Here is a 21,157-nt window from a genome sequence, read left to right as displayed (position 1 = left end):
TGCTTTGTCTCCTTCATTCCTTGTGAAAATGAAAAATTTTGAGCCAGAACTGCATTTTTGTGTAAAAAATGTAATTTTTCATTTTCACTCACCAGTTGTATCAAAATTGGTGAAACCCCTGGGGGTTTGAAATGTACACTATACCCCTAAATAAATTCCCCGAGGGGTGTAGTTTGCAAAATGGGGTCACTTGTGGGGGGGTTCCACTGTATTGGTGCTTGGGGGGTCTTGCTAATGCGACATAGCACCCACCAAAATTCCACCAGAATCTGAGCTGCAAAATCCAAAAATCACTCCTTCCCTTCTGAGTCCTGCCATGCACCCAACTGGTATTTTTTGGTCACATGTGAGGCATTGCCGTACTCGGGAGATATTGGGGCACAGATTTTGGGGTGCTTTTTCTCCTTCATACCTTCTGAAAATGAAAAATTTTGAGCCAGAACTGCATTTTTGTGTAAAAAAATGTAATTTTTCATTTTCACTGCCCAGTTGTATCAAAATTGGTGAAACCCCTGGGGGTTTGAAATGTACACTATACCCATAGATGAATTCCCTGAGGGGTGTAGTTTGCAAAATGGGGTCACTTGTGGGGGGGTTCCACTGTATTGGTGCTTTGGGGGTCTTGCTAATGCGACATAGCACCCACCAACATTCCACCACCAAAAATCACTCCTTCCCTTCTGAGTCCTGCCATGCACCCAAATGGTATTTTTTGGTCACATGTGAGGCATTGCCGTACTCGGGAGAAATTGGGGCACAGATTTTGGGGTGCTTTTTCTCCTTCATACCTTCTGAAAATGAAAAATTTTGAGCCAGAACTGCATTTTTGTGTAAAAAAATGTAATTTTTCATTTTCACTCACCAGTTGTATCAAAATTGGTGAAACCCCTGGGGGTTTGAAATGTACACTATACCCCTAGATGAATTCCCTGAGGGGTGTAGTTTGCAAAATGGGGTCACTTGTGGGGGGGTTCCACTGTATTGGTGCTTGGGGGGTCTTGCTAATGCGACATAGCACCCACCAAAATTCCACCAGAATCTGAGCTGCAAAATCCAAAAATCACTCCTTCCCTTCTGAGTCCTGCCATGCGCCCAAATGGTATTTTTTGGTCACATGTGAGGCATTGCCGTACTCGGGAGAAATTGGGGCACAGATTTTGGGGTGCTTTTTCTCCTTCATACCTTCTGAAAATGAAAAATTTTGAGCCAGAACTGCATTTTTGTGTAAAAAAATTTAATTTTTCATTTTCACTGCCCAGTTGTATCAAAATTGGTGAAACCCCTGGGGGTTTGAAATGTACACTATACCCCTAGATAAATTCCCTGAGGGGTGTAGTTTGCAAAATGGGGTCACTTGTGGGGGGGTTCCACTGTATTGGTGCTTGGGGGGTCTTGCTAATGCCACATAGCACCCACCAACATTCCACCACCAAAAATCACTCCTTCCCTTCTGAGTCCTGCCATGCACCCAACTGGTATTTTTTGGTCACATATGAGGCATTGCCATACTCGGGAGAAATTGGGGCACAGATTTTTGGGTGCTTTGTCTCCTTCATTCCTTGTGAAAATGAAAAATTTTGAGCCAGAACTGCATTTTTGTGTAAAAAAATGTAATTTTTCATTTTCACTGCCCAGTTGTATCAAAATTGGTGAAACCCCTGGGGGTTTGAAATGTACACTATACCCCTAGATGAATTCCCTGAGGGGTGTAGTTTTCAAAATGGGGTCACTTGTGGGGGGGTTCCACTGTATTGGTGCTTGGGGGGTCTTGCTAATGCGACATAGCACCCACCAACATTCCACCAGAATCTGAGCTGCAAAATCCAAAAATCACTCCTTCCTTTCTGAGTCCTGCCATGCACCCAAATGGTATTTTTTGGTCACATGTGAGGCATTGCCGTACTCGGGAGAAATTGGGGCACAGATTTTGGGGTGCTTTTTCTCCTTCATACCTTCTGAAAATGAAAATTTTTGAGCCAGAACTGCATTTTTGTGTAAAAAAATGTAATTTTTCATTTTCACTGCCCACTTGTATCAAAATTGGTGAAACCCCTGGGGGTTTGAAATGTACACTATACCCCTAGATGAATTCCCTGAGGGGTGTACTTTGCAAAATGGGGTGACTTGTGGGGGGGTTCCACTGTATTGGTGCAACATAGCACCCACCATTCATTCCACCAAAATCTGTGCTGCAAAATCCAAAAATCACTCCTTCCCTTCTGAGTCCTGCCATGAACCCAACTGGTATTTTTTGGTCACATGTGAGGCATTGCCGTACTCGGGAGAAATTGGGGCACAGATTTTGGGGTGCTTTTTCTCCTTCATACCTTCTGAAAATGAAAAATTTTGAGCCAGAACTGCATTTTTGTGTAAAAAATGTAATTTTTCATTTTCACTGCCCACTTGTATCAAAATTGGTGAAACCCCTGGGGGTTTGAAATGTACACTATACCCCTAGATGAATTCCCTGAGGGTTGTAGTTTGCAAAATGGGGTCACTTGTGGGGGGGTTCCACTGTATTGGTGCTTGGGGGGTCTTGCTAATGCGACATAGCACCCACCAAAATTCCACCAGAATCTGAGCTGCAAAATCCAAAAATCACTCCTTCCCTTCTGAGTCCTGCCATGCACCCAAATGGTATTTTTTGGTCACATGTGAGGCATTGCCGTACTCGGGAGAAATTGGGGCACAGATTTTGGGGTGCTTTTTCTCCTTCATACCTTCTGAAAATGAAAAATTTTGAGCCAAAACTGCATTTTTGTGTAAAAAATGTAATTTTTCATTTTCACTGCCCACTTGTATCAAAATTGGTGAAACCCCTGGGGGTTTGAAATGTACACTATACCCCTAGATGAATTCCCTGAGGGGTGTAGTTTGCAAAATGGGGTCACTTGTGGGGGGGTTCCACTGTATTGGTGCTTGGGGGGTCTTGCTAATGCGACATAGCACCCACCAAAATTCCACCAGAATCTGAGCTGCAAAATCCAAAAATCACTCCTTCCCTTCTGAGTCCTGCCATGCACCCAAATGGTATTTTTTGGTCACATGTGAGGCATTGCCGTACTCGGGAGAAATTGGGGCACAGATTTTGGGGTGCTTTTTCTCCTTCATACCTTCTGAAAATGAAAAATTTTGAGCCAGAACTGCATTTTTGTGTAAAAAAATGTAATTTTTCATTTTCACTGCCCACTTGTATCAAAATTGGTGAAACCCCTGGGGGTTTGAAATGTACACTATACCCCTAGATGAATTCCCTGAGGGGTGTACTTTGCAAAATGGGGTGACTTGTGGGGGGGTTCCACTGTATTGGTGCAACATAGCACCCACCATTCATTCCACCAAAATCTGTGCTGCAAAATCCAAAAATCACTCCTTCCCTTCTGAGTCCTGCCATGCACCCAACTGGTATTTTTTGGTCACATGTGAGGCATTGCCGTACTCGGGAGAAATTGGGGCACAGATTTTGGGGTGCTTTTTCTCCTTCATACCTTTTGAAAATGAAAAATTTTGAGCCAGAACTGCATTTTTGTGTAAAAAAATGTAATTTTTCATTTTCACTGCCCACTTGTATCAAAATTGGTGAAACCCCTGGGGGTTTGAAATGTACACTATACCCCTAGATGAATTCCCTGAGGGGTGTAGTTTGCAAAATGGGGTCACTTGTGGGGGGTTCCACTGTATTGGTGCTTGGGGGGTCTTGCTAATGCGACATAGCACCCACCAAAATTCCACCAGAATCTGAGCTGCAAAATCCCAAAATCACTCCTTCCCTTCTGAGTCCTGCCATGCACCCAACTGGTATTTTTTGGTCACATGTGAGGCATTGCCGTACTCGGGAGAAATTGGGGCACAGATTTTGGGGTGCTTTTTCTCCTTCATACCTTCTGAAAATGAAAAATTTTGAGCCAGAACTGCATTTTTGTGTAAAAAAATGTAATTTTTCATTTTCACTGCCCATTTGTATCAAAATTGGTGAAACCCCTGGGGGTTTGAAATGTACACTATACCCCTAGATGAATTCCCTGAGGGGTGTACTTTGCAAAATGGGGTGACTTGTGGGGGGGTTCCACTGTATTGGTGCAACATAGCACCCACCATTCATTCCACCAAAATCTGTGCTGCAAAATCCAAAAATCACTCCTTCCCTTCTGAGTCCTGCCATGCACCCAACTGGTATTTTTTGGTCACATGTGAGGCATTGCCGTACTCGGGAGAAAGTGGGGCACAGATTTTGGGGTGCTTTTTCTCCTTCATACCTTTTGAAAATGAAAAATTTTGAGCCAGAACTGCATTTTTGTGTAAAAAAATGTAATTTTTCATTTTCACTGCCCACTTGTATCAAAATTGGTGAAACCCCTGGGGGTTTGAAATGTACACTATACCCCTAGATGAATTCCCTGAGGGGTGTAGTTTGCAAAATGGGGTCACTTGTGGGGGGGTTCCACTGTATTGGTGCTTGGGGGGTCTTGCTAATGCGACATAGCACCCACCAAAATTCCACCAGAATCTGAGCTGCAAAATCCAAAAATCACTCCTTCCCTTCTGAGTCCTGCCATGCACCCAACTGGTATTTTTTGGTCACATGTGAGGCATTGCCGTACTCGGGAGAAATTGGGGCACAGATTTTGGGGTGCTTTTTCTCCTTCATACCTTCTGAAAATGAAAAATTTTGAGCCAGAACTGCATTTTTGTGTAAAAAAATGTAATTTTTCATTTTCACTGCCCACTTGTATCAAAATTGGTGAAACCCCTGGGGGTTTGAAATGTACACTATACCCCTAGATGAATTCCCTGAGGGGTGTACTTTGCAAAATGGGGTGACTTGTGGGGGGGTTCCACTGTATTGGTGCAACATAGCACCCACCATTCATTCCACCAAAATCTGTGCTGCAAAATCCAAAAATCACTCCTTCCCTTCTGAGTCCTGCCATGCACCCAACTGGTATTTTTTGGTCACATGTGAGGCATTGCCGTACTCGGGAGAAATTGGGGCACAGATTTTGGGGTGCTTTTTCTCCTTCATACCTTTTGAAAATGAAAAATTTTGAGCCAGAACTGCATTTTTGTGTAAAAAAATGTAATTTTTCATTTTCACTGCCCACTTGTATCAAAATTGGTGAAACCCCTGGGGGTTTGAAATGTACACTATACCCCTAGATGAATTCCCTGAGGGGTGTAGTTTGCAAAATGGGGTCACTTGTGGGGGGGTTCCACTGTATTGGTGCTTGGGGGGTCTTGCTAATGCGACATAGCACCCACCAAAATTCCACCAGAATCTGAGCTGCAAAATCCCAAAATCACTCCTTCCCTTCTGAGTCCTGCCATGCACCCAACTGGTATTTTTTGGTCACATGTGAGGCATTGCCGTACTCGGGAGAAATTGGGGCACAGATTTTGGGGTGCTTTTTCTCCTTCATACCTTCTGAAAATGAAAAATTTTGAGCCAGAACTGCATTTTTGTGTAAAAAAATGTAATTTTTCATTTTCACTGCCCATTTGTATCAAAATTGGTGAAACCCCTGGGGGTTTGAAATGTACACTATACCCCTAGATGAATTCCCTGAGGGGTGTACTTTGCAAAATGGGGTGACTTGTGGGGGGGTTCCACTGTATTGGTGCAACATAGCACCCACCATTCATTCCACCAAAATCTGTGCTGCAAAATCCAAAAATCACTCCTTCCCTTCTGAGTCCTGCCATGCACCCAACTGGTATTTTTTGGTCACATGTGAGGCATTGCCGTACTCGGGAGAAATTGGGGCACAGATTTTGGGGTGCTTTTTCTCCTTCATACCTTTTGAAAATGAAAAATTTTGAGCCAGAACTGCATTTTTGTGTAAAAAAATGTAATTTTTCATTTTCACTGCCCACTTGTATCAAAATTGGTGAAACCCCTGGGGGTTTGAAATGTACACTATACCCCTAGATGAATTCCCTGAGGGGTGTAGTTTGCAAAATGGGGTCACTTGTGGGGGGGTTCCACTGTATTGGTGCTTGGGGGGTCTTGCTAATGCGACATAGCACCCACCAAAATTCCACCAGAATCTGAGCTGCAAAATCCAAAAATCACTCCTTCCCTTCTGAGTCCTGCCATGCACCCAAATGGTATTTTTTGGTCACATGTGAGGCATTGCCGTACTCGGGAGAAATTGGGGCACAGATTTTGGGGTGCTTTTTCTCCTTCATACCTTCTGAAAATGAAAAATTTTGAGCCAAAACTGCATTTTTGTGTAAAAAATGTAATTTTTCATTTTCACTGCCCAGTTGTATCAAAATTGGTGAAACCCCTGGGGGTTTGAAATGTACACTATACCCCTAGATGAATTCCCTGAGGGGTGTAGTTTGCAAAATGGGGTCACTTGTGGGGGGGTTCCTAAATTTTAGAATCTTATGGTGCCTAGAAACCTACATGGTGCCTAAAAAATAATCTCATAAAAAGGAGGCTCCAAAATCAAGTAGGTGCTCCTTCTATTATGAAGCCTGTGGTTTGGTCAACGTGCACACTAGGGCCACATATAGGATATTTATGAAAACAAAAGAATTAGGGGAATCAATTTTTAGTCACATTTCTCTAGTAAAATGTACTGTGTTCCTTAGAAAAATGTATTAAATTTGCAAATCTGCAAAAAAAATGAAATTTTGAAATTTCACCTACACTTTGTTTTAATTCCTGTGAAACACCTAAAGGGTTAACAAACTTCCAAAATGCTGTTTTGAATACTGTGAGGGGTGCAGTTTTTGAAATGGTATCATTTATGGGGGTGTCTCACATACAAGTCCCTCAAAGACACATCAGAACTGAACTGGTCCCTAAAAAAATCAGTGTTTGAAATTTTCTTGAAAATTTGAGAATTTGCTATTCATATTGTAAGCCTCCTAGTGTCCAAAAAAATTAAAAGGAAGTTGAAATAATGATGGAAACATAAAGTAGACATATGGTCTATGTTAGTTATTAACTATTTTGAGTGGTATGATTATTTGTCTCACAAGCAGAAAATTTAACATTTTGCAAATTGCAAAATTTTCCATTTTTTCACGACATTTTGGTATTTTTCACAAAAAAACACAGACTGTATCGACCCAAATTTACCACTAATTTGAAGTACAATGTGTCACGAAAAAACAATCTCAAAATCACTGGGATAAGTAAAAGCAAAAAAAAGTTATCCCCACTTAAGTGAGACATGTCAGATTTGAAAAAAAGGGCTCTGTCAGGAACGCAAAAACTGGCTCTGTCAGGAAGGGGTTAATTGAGTCAAATTTTAGGAAAGTGACTAAGACTAAAACTTCATTGAAAATCTTTGCCAAAATGAACACTGCTGGTAGTTCTGGATATGAGCAAGATTTTAGTCCAACACTGAGGTTATTAGCCAGACAGGAGTCCATAATCATTTTCTGATAATCTTTAATAAGTATTTTTTTTTACAGCTCACCAATGTATATCAGATGTCGCCATCATTGCATTACTACTTTATTGCTGCCACGGTAGAGTATAATTCAGTGTAAGTCATTTCATTATTATTACATATATCTGCACCACTGTGAAAATCAAAACTGTATGTTGTGCTGCACTGGAAGAAATGGAGGTTCAGGAATTGTCCCCATTGACTAAACAACTCCTCGATGACTCTACCCTACCCCGCACTGCTGCCCTAGCCTCCCCTGGCCCTCCCCTGGCCCTCCCCACATTTACAGTACTACTGGCCGCATACCTCAGCTGATCCACCGGTCACACTGTAAGGAGGCTACCAATATGCCCCCTCCGGTGCATTAAAGAATATTGATTTTTTTTTTATTGTATTATACATCTATGTGATCAGCCTGTTGTCTATTTAGACAGATATGCTTATCACAGACACAACCTATGTGCTTCTGTTGTGTATGTCAGATAATGGGCAGAACAGGAGTTGGGAACTGGAGGAGACCCTGCCATAATGGTATATTAAAATAGCGTTATTATCACTGATGGTTAATGCTCACAGCAGACTATGCTTTTAAAGGTGAGCAATTACCACACACCTGTTGCAAAGCATAGTCTGCTGTGAGCAGTAGACTAGATAGAATGCCTAAAATAAAACATTAATGTGATAGCTACAGTATGTTTATTGTAACCATTTGGAGCAATAGTGTTAGGACCTGCAGAAAATTGGGGTCCTGCAGGCTTAAATGCATTGATCCATAGGTGCCGATTTATGTTTTTGCTGGTGGGTGCTCAAGAAAAAAATAAAGGGGAGTGGCTTCAATGGGAAGGGGCGTGGCCACAAAATAATACCAGTACGCAGCACAGTTGTCTCCAATATTCAAATTACGGCAACAGTGTTCCCCATTTTACACATAACTTGTGGACCTGCAGCTGTTTCTCTATGATTACCTCCATGCACAGGAATGCCGGGAAGATGCTTCTGTCAGCTCTGTTAATGGCACTGGGCAGCATCTCTTATGCGGCAGCCGCCGAGTCACTAAAGAGCGGACGGAATACATTATTCCCGGCATACTTTTTGCCAGACGGCAGGGCTGGCGATGCGGGTGCTGCAGCTGCAAATTAGCAAGTTAATATCGTGGCCAAGCATCGTGACTCGGGCCCGTGGATGCTCATCAATTTCCATGGGTGCTCGGGCCTTGAGCACCCACAGAATCGGCACCTATGCATTGATCAATATATCATATCATATTACAAAAATATACTGGTAGGTTATTTGGCTCCTAACAAAAATTAACACTACAATGTCTGTGTGTACATGTAGTAGGGAATATAAATTGTAAGTTCCACTGTGGCAGGGACTGATGTGAATCATATATTCAAATATTCTCTGTAAAGTGCTGTGGAATATGTGTGCTCTGTATAAGAGAATGTTAATAAATAAATAATAAATAATTAAGGGGGGAAATCAATTATGCACTATAAGTTACCACCAAATGAAATAGGATGGTAGACTCGGCTTTACCCCCTGGGGCGGTTCAATTCTAGCCTATTTTTAACCCAAGTTCCTTATCAATACTCATTAACTTAATGTGGTAACGGCCCTAACCCTTTGAGTGCCAACATCTGAAAAGATGTCAGAGATGCAAAATATCATCTGAAAATGCCGGTGTTGCTCATATTTGTTATATAAATTCAAATAAAATATGGGTAAAAAAAGATCCTATTTCTTATACAGTATAAGGTAAACATTACAGGTCATTATTATGAATAAAAATGTTTGCTTTGCAATTTTCAGACCGATTTTGACTAATTCACTTGGCACTCTAAGGGGTAACACACAGATGCACCCAGAAACCTGTTAAACCCCTAGTTATGGGGGGGGGGGGGGGTCTGTTCATACACGTAATAAAAATCCCCAAAAAGTGCTACCTGTGGCCTAATTTAGCAGCAAATTACATAGCAAATTATTGCACTATTTTGAAAAAAACATTCATAAGCTAATCGAAAGGCTTAACAGTATGTGGCGGAGTACACATTAGAACAACTGTCAATCTTGCTGATGGTCAGGAGGATTTCTCTTCGTACACATTACACAATGTAATGCATGACCAGGACTTAACCCCTTCCCGACATTTGACGTACATTTACGTCATGGCTGGGATGTACTTCCCGACACATGGCATAAATGTACGTCATGACTTTAAACTGTCACTGCGTCTAGAGACGCAGTGACAGAGGGACGATGTCTGCTGTCCCTGACAGCAGACATGTCCCTGCATGCCCAGGGGGGGCTGCGATGCCGCCCCCCCGTCGGCGATCGCTGTGATTGGCTGTTCAGTGTGAACAGCCATTCACAGCGTTTTCCTGTGTTACCAGCGAATCAGACGCTCGGTAACACAGGTGTCAATCACCGCCGGGCGTCAGGGGGCATGAGGGGGTCATCGGTGACGATGACGCCTCACCCCACCCTCACCCCACCTGCCCCCAAGGCTGTGATTGGTCCGTCGGACCGACAGCCAATCACAGCCAAGGCGCGACATTTAAACTAACGGTGACTGCGCTGCAGACGCCATTCCGGTCTGGAGTAGCGTGCAGAGCGGTCACCGTGCCTATCTGCCGTGATACTGACCTGATCCTTGCTAATACTTACCTGATCCTTGCAAATACCTTACCTGATTACCTGATCACTGCTTGTAGCGTGCTGGACGCTTCCTGGATCTGACTTCTTGGGACTTCCTGCTGCTGCTGCAGTGTGATAGAGAGATAGAGAGAGAGATAGAGAGAGATAGAGAGATAGTGACAGAGAGAGCTATATTTTGTGTCTGCTACCCCCCCTTTTTGGGGGTGCAGGGGTTTTTTATATATATATAGTGCTGCTGCTGCAGTGTCATAGAGTGATAGATAGTGATAGATAGTGAGAGATAGAGAGATAGAGAGATTTGTGTCTGCTACCCCCCCTTTTTGGGGCTGCAGGGTTTTTTATATATATATATATATATATATATATATATATATATAACTGTCAGTGCTGCTGCAGCAGTGTCGTAGAGTGATAGATAGTGATAGATAGTGATAGATAGTGATAGATAGTGATAGATAGTGAGAGATAGAGAGAGATAGAGAGAGATAGTGACAGAGAGTGATAGAGAGTGTATATTTTGTGTCTGCTACCCCCCCTTTTTGGGGGTGCAGGTTTTTTAGTGTCCTAGAGTGATAGATAGTGATAGATAGTGATAGATAGTGAGAGATAGTGAGAGATAGTGAGAGATAGTGACAGAGAGTGATAGAGAGTGCTAAATTTTGTGTCTGCTGCCCCCGCCTTTTGTGCTGATCACTATATCTGAGGTGATCAGCAACTTTTTGGGGGTGCAGAGGTTTTTTTTTATTTTATATATACCTGTCAGTTGCTGCCAGTTGCACTGTCAGTTGCACCAAAGGTTGTGCACCTGCTGCCCCTCACTGGTAATCAGTGTCGCATCACTGATCACCTTTTTTTTTTTGTGGGGTCTTTTTTAAAAAAATTTTTTACACACACTGTGATTTTGTGGGTGTCCTGTGGCCACTGTGCGCTGATCAGTGACGTACATCACTGATCAGCTTTTTCGGCACAGGGTTGATCTATTTTTTTTTTTTTTTGATCAAATTCCTGTTGCCTTTGAGCGCTGTTCAGTGACAGACGTTACTGACCAACATCTGTGCTCAATTTTTGGCGCAGGACCTTTTTTTTTTTTAACCCCTTCAATTTTTTTTTTTTAACCCCTTCAATTTTTTTTTTTTTAACCCCTTCAATTTTTTTTTTTTGTATAAAGTATTTTTTTTTCTGCACTACATACACACTACACACTACATACCCCCCGGGTTGAAATAAAGTTTGTACCCCCCCCTACACTATACACGTGTTGAAACATTTCACTACCAGTAACACAAAAATAAAAATGGCATCCCAAATGTCATCCCAAATGTCATCCCAGTCATCCAGAAGAATGTATTCAGCAGAGGAGGCATATGCCATGCTTGCTTCTGACTCTGACACAGCCAGTGATGCAAGCGGGGAATTTGAAGGATTCGCCTTAAGCTCCTCTTCCTCCTCTGGTGATGAGGGACCCCCTCAAAGACGTCCCCGTAGAGCAGCTGAGACCCCCCCCCCAATAATTGATCTCGTATGGACCCCACCACCAGACAATTTTGAGCCCCAGGTTCCTGAGTTTTTGGCCATGCCAGGAATCCAATTTGATTCCACAGGTCTCAAAGAAATTGACTTTTTCAAATTATTTTTCTCTGATGATTTTATAAATTTAATGGTGGACCAAACTAATTTATATGCCCAGCAGTTTATTGCTCAAAACCCCACGTCATCATTTGCTAGGTGGACCCCTGTAGATGCAGTAGAGATGATGATGTTTTGGGGTCTGGTGTTTCATATGGGCATAGTAAAAAAGCCAGAAATTAGGCAATATTGGAGTACAGATGTTCTGTACAGCACCCCATTTTACCGTATGGCCATGCCCCGGGCTCGATTTGAGACGATCCTTAAATTTTTGCATTACAACGATAATGCACAGTGCCCACCCAGAGATGATCCCACCTTTGACCGGCTATTCAAAGTCAGGCCGGTCATTGATCATTTCAGTGCCAAATTTGAAGACATGTACATCCCAGATAAATTCATTTGCATAGACGAGTCCCTTATACATTTTAAAGGAAGGGTTAAATTCCGCCAGTACCTTCCCAGTAAGAGGGCAAGGTATGGCATAAAAATGTATAAGCTGTGTGAAAGCACCTCAGGGTACACTCACAGGTTTAGGGTATATGAAGGGAAGGATTCAAGAATTGAACCGCCAGAATGCCCCCCCTCCCTCGTAGGTGTTAGTGGAAAAATTGTCTGGGATTTAGTGCACCCCTTCCTGGATAAAGGTTATCACCTCTATGTGGATAACTTTTACACCAGCATCCCCCTGTTTAAGGCCCTTGGTTCAAGAGGTACAGCAGCTTGCGGTACTGTGCGCAAGAACCAAAGAGGCCTCCCAAAAACGCACATTGCCCAAGTAATGAGAAGGGGTGAAAGCAGGGGAATATGCACCGAAAATATGTTGTTGGTCAAATATAAGGACAAGAGGGATGTCCTTATACTGACAACAATTCACGGAGACAGTACCACCTCCGTCCCTGTACGAGGTACCAGTACCCACACCTCAAAACCTAATTGTATTCTGGATTACAATAGGTACATGGGCGGAGTGGATCTTTCAGATCAGGTACTGAAGCCGTACAGTGCCCTGCGGAAAACAAAAATCTGGTACAAGAAGCTGGCCGTGTATATCATCCAGATGGCACTGTATAACGCTTACGTGCTATTCCGTTCTACCGGCCAGAGGGGGACATTTATGCACTTTCAAGAGGAAGTCATAAAGGGCCTAATATTTGGAAACCAGCAGGCAGAGGGCCCCAGTACTTCTAGTACTGGCCCCCGTATTGTACCAGGGCAGCATTTTCCTGATGAAATCCCCTCCACTGGAAAAAAGGGCAGGACACAAAAAAGGTGCAAAGTTTGCTATAAAAAGGGAATAAGAAAGCAAACTATTTTCCAGTGTGACACTTGCCCCGACAAACCCGGCCTATGTATAAAGGAGTGTTTTAAAATATACCACACATCTATGGATTATTAGGTTCATAATTTCACCGTGCTTCGGGGGTCTTGCTAATGACACATAGCACCCACCATTCATTCCACCAGAATCTGAGCCGCAAAATCCAAAAATCACTCCTTCCCTTCTGAGTCCTGCCATGCACCCAACTGGTATTTTTTGGTCACATGTGAGGCATTGCCGTACTCGGGAGAAATTGGGGCACAGATTTTGGGGTGCTTTTTCTCCTTCATACCTTCTGAAAATGAAAAATTTTGAGCCAGAACTGCATTTTTGTGTAAAAAAATGTAATTTTTCATTTTCACTGCCCACTTGTATCAAAATTGGTGAAACCCCTGGGGGTTTGAAATGTACACTATACCCCTAGATGAATTCCCTGAGGGGTGTAGTTTGCAAAATGGGGTCACTTGTGGGGGGGTTCCACTGTATTGGTGCTTTGGGGGTCTTGCTAATGCGACATAGCACCCACCATCATTCCACCAGAATTTGTGCTGCAAAATCCAAATATCACTCCTTCCCTTCTGAGTCCTGCCACTTTTTGGTCACACATGAGGCATTGCCGTACTCGAGAGAAATTGGGGCACAGATTTTGGGGTGCTTTTTCTCCTTCATACCTTCTGAAAATGAAAAATTTTGAGCCAGAACTGCATTTTTGTGTAAAAAAATGTAATTTTTCATTTTCACTGCCCACTTGTATCAAAATTGGTGAAACCCCTGGGGGTTTGAAATGTACACTATACCCCTAGATGAATTCCCTGAGGGGTGTAGTTTGCAAAATGGGGTCACTTGTGGGGGGGTTCCACTGTATTGGTGCTTTGGGGGTCTTGCTAATGCGACATAGCACCCACCATCATTCCACCAGAATTTGTGCTGCAAAATCCAAATATCACTCCTTCCCTTCTGAGTCCTGCCACTTTTTGGTCACACATGAGGCATTGCCGTACTCGGGAGAAATTGGGGCACAGATTTTGGGGTGCTTTTTCTCCTTCATACCTTCTGAAAATGAAAAATTTTGAGCCAGAACTGCATTTTTGTGTAAAAAAATGTAATTTTTCATTTTCACTGCCCACTTGTATCAAAATTGGTGAAACCCCTGGGGGTTTGAAATGTACACTATACCCCTAGATGAATTCCCTGAGGGATGTAGTTTGCAAAATGGGGTCACTTGTGGGGGGGTTCCACTGTATTGGTGCTTGGGGGGTCTTGCTAATGCGACATAGCACCCACCAAAATTCCACCAGAATCTGAGCTGCAAAATCCAAAAATCACTCCTTCCCTTCTGAGTCCTGCCATGCACCCAACTGGTATTTTTTGGTCACATGTGAGGCATTGCCGTACTCGGGAGAAATTGGGGCACAGATTTTGGGGTGCTTTTTCTCCTTCATACCTTTTGAAAATGAAAAATTTTGAGCCAGAACTGCATTTTTGTGTAAAAAAATGTAATTTTTCATTTTCACTGCCCACTTGTATCAAAATTGGTGAAACCCCTGGGGGTTTGAAATGTACACTATACCCCTAGATGAATTCCCTGAGGGGTGTAGTTTGCAAAATGGGGTCACTTGTGGGGGGGTTCCACTGTATTGGTGCTTGGGGGGTCTTGCTAATGCGACATAGCACCCACCAAAATTCCACCAGAATCTGAGCTGCAAAATCCAAAAATCACTCCTTCCCTTCTGAGTCCTGCCATGCACCCAAATGGTATTTTTTGGTCACATGTGAGGCATTGCCGTACTCGGGAGAAATTGGGGCACAGATTTTGGGGTGCTTTTTCTCCTTCATACCTTTTGAAAATGAAAAATTTTGAGCCAGAACTGCATTTTGTGTAAAAAAATGTAATTTTTCATTTTCACTGCCCACTTGTATCAAAATTGGTGAAACCCCTGGGGGTTTGAAATGTACACTATACCCCTAGATGAATTCCCTGAGGGGTGTAGTTTGCAAAATGGGGTCACTTGTGGGGGGGTTCCACTGTATTGGTGCTTGGGGGGTCTTGCTAATGCGACATAGCACCCACCAAAATTCCACCAGAATCTGAGCTGCAAAATCCAAAAATCACTCCTTCCCTTCTGAGTCCTGCCATGCACCCAACTGGTATTTTTTGGTCACATGTGAGGCATTGCCGTACTCGGGAGAAATTGGGGCACATATTTTGGGGTGCTTTTTCTCCTTCATACCTTCTGAAAATGAAAAATTTTGAGCCAGAACTGCATTTTTGTGTAAAAAATGTAATTTTTCATTTTCACTGCCCACTTGTATCAAAATTGGTGAAACCCCTGGGGGTTTGAAATGTACACTATACCCCTAGATGAATTCCCTGAGGGGTGTAGTTTGCAAAATGGGGTCACTTGTGGGGGGGTTCCACTGTATTGGTGCTTGGGGGGTCTTGCTAATGCGACATAGCACCCACCAAAATTCCACCAGAATTTGAGCTGCAAAATCCAAAAATCACTCCTTCCCTTCTGAGTCCTGCCATGCACCCAACTGGTATTTTTTGGTCACATGTGAGGCATTGCCGTACTCGGGAGAAATTGGGGCACAGATTTTGGGGTGCTTTTTCTCCTTCATACCTTCTGAAAATGAAAAATTTTGAGCCAGAACTGCATTTTTGTGTAAAAAAATGTAATTTTTCATTTTCACTGCCCACTTGTATCAAAATTGGTGAAACCCCTGGGGGTTTGAAATGTACACTATACCCCTAGATGAATTCCCTGAGGGGTGTACTTTGCAAAATGGGGTGACTTGTGGGGGGGTTCCACTGTATTGGTGCAACATAGCACCCACCATTCATTCCACCAAAATCTGTGCTGCAAAATCCAAAAATCACTCCTTCCCTTCTGAGTCCTGCCATGCACCCAACTGGTATTTTTTGGTCACATGTGAGGCATTGCCGTACTCGGGAGAAATTGGGGCACAGATTTTGGGGTGCTTTTTCTCCTTCATACCTTTTGAAAATGAAAAATTTTGAGCCAGAACTGCATTTTTGTGTAAAAAAATGTAATTTTTCATTTTCACTGCCCACTTGTATCAAAATTGGTGAAACCCCTGGGGGTTTGAAATGTACACTATACCCCTAGATGAATTCCCTGAGGGGTGTAGTTTGCAAAATGGGGTCACTTGTGGGGGGGTTCCACTGTATTGGTGCTTGGGGGGTCTTGCTAATGCGACATAGCACCCACCAAAATTCCACCAGAATCTGAGCTGCAAAATCCAAAAATCACTCCTTCCCTTCTGAGTCCTGCCATGCACCCAAATGGTATTTTTTGGTCACATGTGAGGCATTGCCGTACTCGGGAGAAATTGGGGCACAGATTTTGGGGTGCTTTTTCTCCTTCATACCTTCTGAAAATGAAAAATTTTGAGCCAGAACAGCATTTTTGTGTAAAAAATGTAATTTTTCATTTTCACTGCCCAGTTGTATCAAAATTGGTGAAACCCCTGGGGGTTTGAAATGTACACTATACCCCTAGATGAATTCCCTGAGGGGTGTAGTTTGCAAAATGGGGTCACTTGTGGGGGGGTTCCTAAATTTTAGAATCTTATGGTGCCTAGAAACCTACATGGTGCCTAAAAAATAATCTCATAAAAAGGAGGCTCCAAAATCAAGTAGGTGCTCCTTCTATTATGAAGGCTGTGGTTTGGTCAACGTGCACACTAGGGCCACATATAGGATATTTATGAAAACAAAAGAATTGGGGGAATCAATTTTTAGTCACATTTCTCTAGTAAAATGTACTGTGTTCCTTAGAAAAATGTATTAAAATTGCAAATCTGCAAAAAAAATGAAATTTTGAAATTTCACCTACACTTTGTTTTAATTCCTGTGAAACACCTAAAGGGTTAACAAACTTCCAAAATGCTGTTTTGAATACTGTGAGGGGTGCAGTTTTTGAAATGGTATCATTTATGGGGGTGTCTCACATACAAGTCCCTCAAAGTCACATCAGAACTGAACTGGTCCCTAAAAAAATCAGTGTTTGAAATTTTCTTGAAAATTTGAGAATTTGCTATTCATATTGTAAGCCTCCTAGTGTCCAAAAAAATGAAAAGGAAGTTGAAATAATGATGTCAACATAAAGTAGACATATGGTCTATGTTAGTTATTAACTATTTTGAGTGGTATGATTATTTGTCTCACAAGCAGAAAATTTAACATTTTGCAAATTGCTAAATTTTCCATTTTTTTACGACATTTTGGTATTTTTCACAAAAAAACACAGACTGTATCGACCCAAATTTACCACTAATTTGAAGTACAATGTGTCACGAAAAAACAATTTAAAAATCACTGGGATAAGTAAAAGCAAAAAAAAGTTATCCCCACTTAAGTGAGACATGTCAGATTTGAAAAAAAGGGCTCTGTCAGGAACGCAAAAACTGGCTCTGTCAGGAAGGGGTTAAAGTGGTCATGCAGAGGTGGGGGTACTCATGCCACCTAAATCCCTCCCCTCCCCAATTAGGCAGAGACAGGGCCAGTGGTAGGGTATTTGGCATCCCCCAGCAAACTAGAATGCTTTTCTGTGAGAATTACTGTGCAGGGCCATTGTGGAGGTTAAAATGTTCCACCTCCCCATTAGAGGTGGTGGAACTCAGTTCCACCCCGTTCCCCCTCACTTTAACCCCTGTGAATGACAGACTGACACCTTATTTCAGTACACTGTACAGTGGGGAATATGATGGGGAATATGAATATAATGTCATCTGTGCAGCACAACCGCCAGACAGTCCCCAATACCATTTGGTAGGTGGGATTCTCTAGTTCATAGGTCCTCAAACTGCGGCCCTCCAGATGTGGTGAAACTACAAATCCCAGCATGCCTTACCACAGTTTTCCTATAAGGGAGTGTTAAAACTGTGGCAAGGCATGCTGGGAATTGTAGTTTCACAACATCTGGAGGGCCGCAGTTTGAGGACCCATGCTCTAGTTCTTAATTCCATTAATGGTGATTGTCCTTCTGATACAGCAAATCATGCTGATAACTGCACTAGTGTGTACCTAGCCTTTCATGAGTTTTAATTGGTGATACAGTGTGTAAATTGCTTATTTTGTTTCCTAAGTGATGATAACAGATCCGCAATTATTCAGCTGGATTTTTCACATCCATCGGAGCCCAGGAAGTATCCTATAAGTGCAGAGCTTGTGACAGGAATTTTGAAGCAAGATATGTATGATGTAGATATGTCTGCATGCCAAGCCTCAAGCGTATTAATGGATCCATTTCAAGTTAATTTATTAAGTAAGTCTATGAAGTATAGAACACTTTAGTTCAATCAAATTGCATAAAATATAATTTTGTTTATTCATGTCCACTAAGCCAGCGGTTCCCCAACTTTCTTGAATCATGGCTCCCTAGAGTAGCAGAATTTCGGGCACAAATGTTTTAGGTCAAAAGTTTTTCATTTTGAGAAATTCTGGAAAAAAACTGTAATTAAGTAAATAGTGTCATCCTTAGGGTCAGTTATGTGGTGAGGGATAAGGTTTGCTTCTGTTTGTCCACGTTTTATGATTGTAAGACCCCGGCATTAGCTTTGCCTTTTACATTGAATTGGTCCTGAACCACCAATCCAAAGACACCATGGGTGTGTCCGGGGCAACCTAGGGTGCCTAGGCACACAGCTTGGCAACCACTGCACTAAGCACAGGTAACACCAACATAAAGTTGGACTTTTACATAGCTAAATAATGTGTATTACAGTTAGTATTATTTACTGAAGGTCTGAGAAAACATTACCAGCCTATTCTGTTGACATAGCAACATGGTATTAAAATCAAACTATTCTCTTGCACGGGCACTGCTCTGAGTTTGAAGGTTATGCCGACAAATGGCTCCACTATTTGTCCCCTATTTATTACTCCATTCCAGTTAGGATTGCATTTTACCATACAGTGGTGCTTGAAAGTTTGTGAACCCTTTAGACTTTTTAAAATTTTTACTGAAATTTGGCCTTGAACTGACTTAGATTTTCACACAAGTTCTGAAAGTAGATAAAGAGAAACAAGTCACACAAATTACTTTTGGGGAAAGTGCTCCAATATCACATATATGTGAGTGACAACAGTATATGACCCTTTAGGCTTAGCAAATATTTTAAAGTTGAAATTAGAGCAAGGTTGCACACTTTCTTGCTGCCCTCTCTGGGATAGAGAGCTCAGTAAGCCTGAGGCGTGGGGCCTTTGCCGGGAGCAAAAAGGGGTGGTGCAGGGGCGGAGCCACGGACGGGCTGATCTGTTTGGGGGCAAGGCTAGAGTGATCGTGTCATTTTAGACATGCCCCCGCCGTGAAATGCCAGCAATTTATGCATTGCACTGTGGGGGACGGAGCTTAAATGACGCAATCGCATCATTTGACCCACAGACCCCTGCTGAGGGGCAGTTCGCTGGAGACAGAGGGCAATGTGGGAGGGTTGCCCCCCTTTTCATGGGGCCGGGAGGGGGGCCCGATTTCCAGGCAACCCTGAATTAGAATCAAATTTCAGCAGAAAATAGACATTTCTGATGGGTTCACAAACTTTGAAGCACAACTGTATACAACATGTACATAAAATACATACATTCGTGCTTGTATCACTGCTGACATGTGATTTTTCTAGTTCTAACATTCCTCTTTCTACCTGTTACAGGTGACTGACTTCAGTGGTTCAGTTTGACCTACACTCGACTCTCTGAGACATTTCAACTAATATGCCAGTGGTCCTAGGAGTATAATTGATTATCTCTTTATATATTGAGGATTCCAAGTTGTCTAATATCATAAACTTGTATAAAGTCAAACCAACCAATCCACATGGAGTTTAACTACTGTAGAACTACTAGAGTTTTTAATCAAATTGATAAAATAACCTGACATTTGCAATACTGCCTGCCTATTTCATATACTCTTAAATAAGGTAAAATGTTTGAGGTATAATCAGCGCCGGTGCTAGGCACCAGAGCACCCCAAGGGGGGGTTGCCGGATATTGCGGGGGCAGGAGGCCGTCCGCTCCAAGCCGTGCTCTCTCTACAGGGGAGGGGGGTGCTGGGCATTGTGGCGGCAGGAGGCTGTCTGCTCTACCACAGGGGAGGGGGAATGGGGGATCAGGGGACGCCGCCGCTGCCACTCACCTCCATCCAGGAAGGGGGACACCTGCTCCAAACTACCGCCCTCCAGTGGCCAGCACCCTAGGCAAATGCCTAGAGCTGCCTAGTGGTGGCGCCGGCGCTAGGTATAATGTAATATACTTTGTACTATAATTTCATTGTGGTCTATTTGCTAGCAATGAGCATGTAGGATTAAAAAATAATTAGTTATAGGGGAGGGGACTTTTTTTGGTGGGGGGTGCAAAATGTCTGGTGTTCCAGGAAGTTCAAAGGAAATTGTGAATGACATTGTATCGTTTGCAGTTTTGTCTAATGTGTACCCAGCTTAAGCGATGGTTATAAATGTGAGTAGATGGCAAATGTGCAGAATGGGCCTTGATTTGTCACACGCAGTGCACGCTAACCCGCAGCTGGTTTACAGGGCGGCGACTATGACTGTTTTTATAAATGGGGTGTGTGTCAAGGCTATATCCTGGCCCTGTCATAAGAGTTGTGTTGCCCAGTCCGAGTAAGCTTATACTCACTCAGATGGGTGATGACTGCAACAATCATGACCAATGGTCGTGATGGTGATCTGATGCAGTGCCTTCAGATGCAGCACTTGGATCTGCATTACCAGCAGAAGTCTCCTGTGCCATTAGCATATTTTCACACAGCTGCTGCATCCAAAGACACAGCGTCAACATCTGTATCGGTAAAACAGGTAGAATGTGTACCTGCACACTAATTGGTTGGAGTTAGCTGTTGCACTATGACCGCTGACCAAGGGGGTCAATCTAAGATTGCAGCATTCCCAGACCCTGTGCCGCCATGCCATTGAATACCCACCCCTGCCGCCGTATCCCCTCGCAACCATGTCGGCTACCATCAAATGATTTTCATGTGATGTCAGCTGCCCCCCCACGATGGGCGTTCTTATGGCCCAGCACCACCTCCGGCCCCTGACCCTCCCGTCCCCTCTGTGAACTGCTCCGTGAGTGAGAAAATAATTAATTAAAATAAATGGGTGTGGT

At 42.9% G+C, this 21,157-nt stretch overlaps 1 protein-coding gene across 1 annotated transcript in view; it reads left to right on the top strand.

The window, feature by feature from the left end:
* Positions 1–20,070, top strand: part of C2H3orf52 (chromosome 2 C3orf52 homolog) — a 34,996-nt gene extending 14,926 nt beyond the window's left edge. The window contains exons 4-6 of the mRNA XM_083171106.1: positions 7,429–7,502; positions 18,124–18,302; positions 19,687–20,070. Of these exons, the coding sequence (XP_083027232.1) occupies positions 7,429–7,502; positions 18,124–18,302; positions 19,687–19,694 (261 nt within the window). The 3' untranslated portion in view covers positions 19,695–20,070. The remainder of the gene's footprint in view (positions 1–7,428; positions 7,503–18,123; positions 18,303–19,686) is intronic.
* The last annotated feature ends 1,087 nt before the right edge of the window (positions 20,071–21,157 follow it).

Source organism: Crinia signifera, chromosome 2 (assembly GCF_055691185.1).
Source record: "Crinia signifera chromosome 2, ASM5569118v1, whole genome shotgun sequence".
NCBI lineage: Eukaryota > Metazoa > Chordata > Amphibia > Anura > Myobatrachidae > Crinia > Crinia signifera.
The sequence above is the reverse complement of the archived record's forward strand: the minus strand, read 5'-3'. Positions and strand labels throughout refer to the sequence as shown.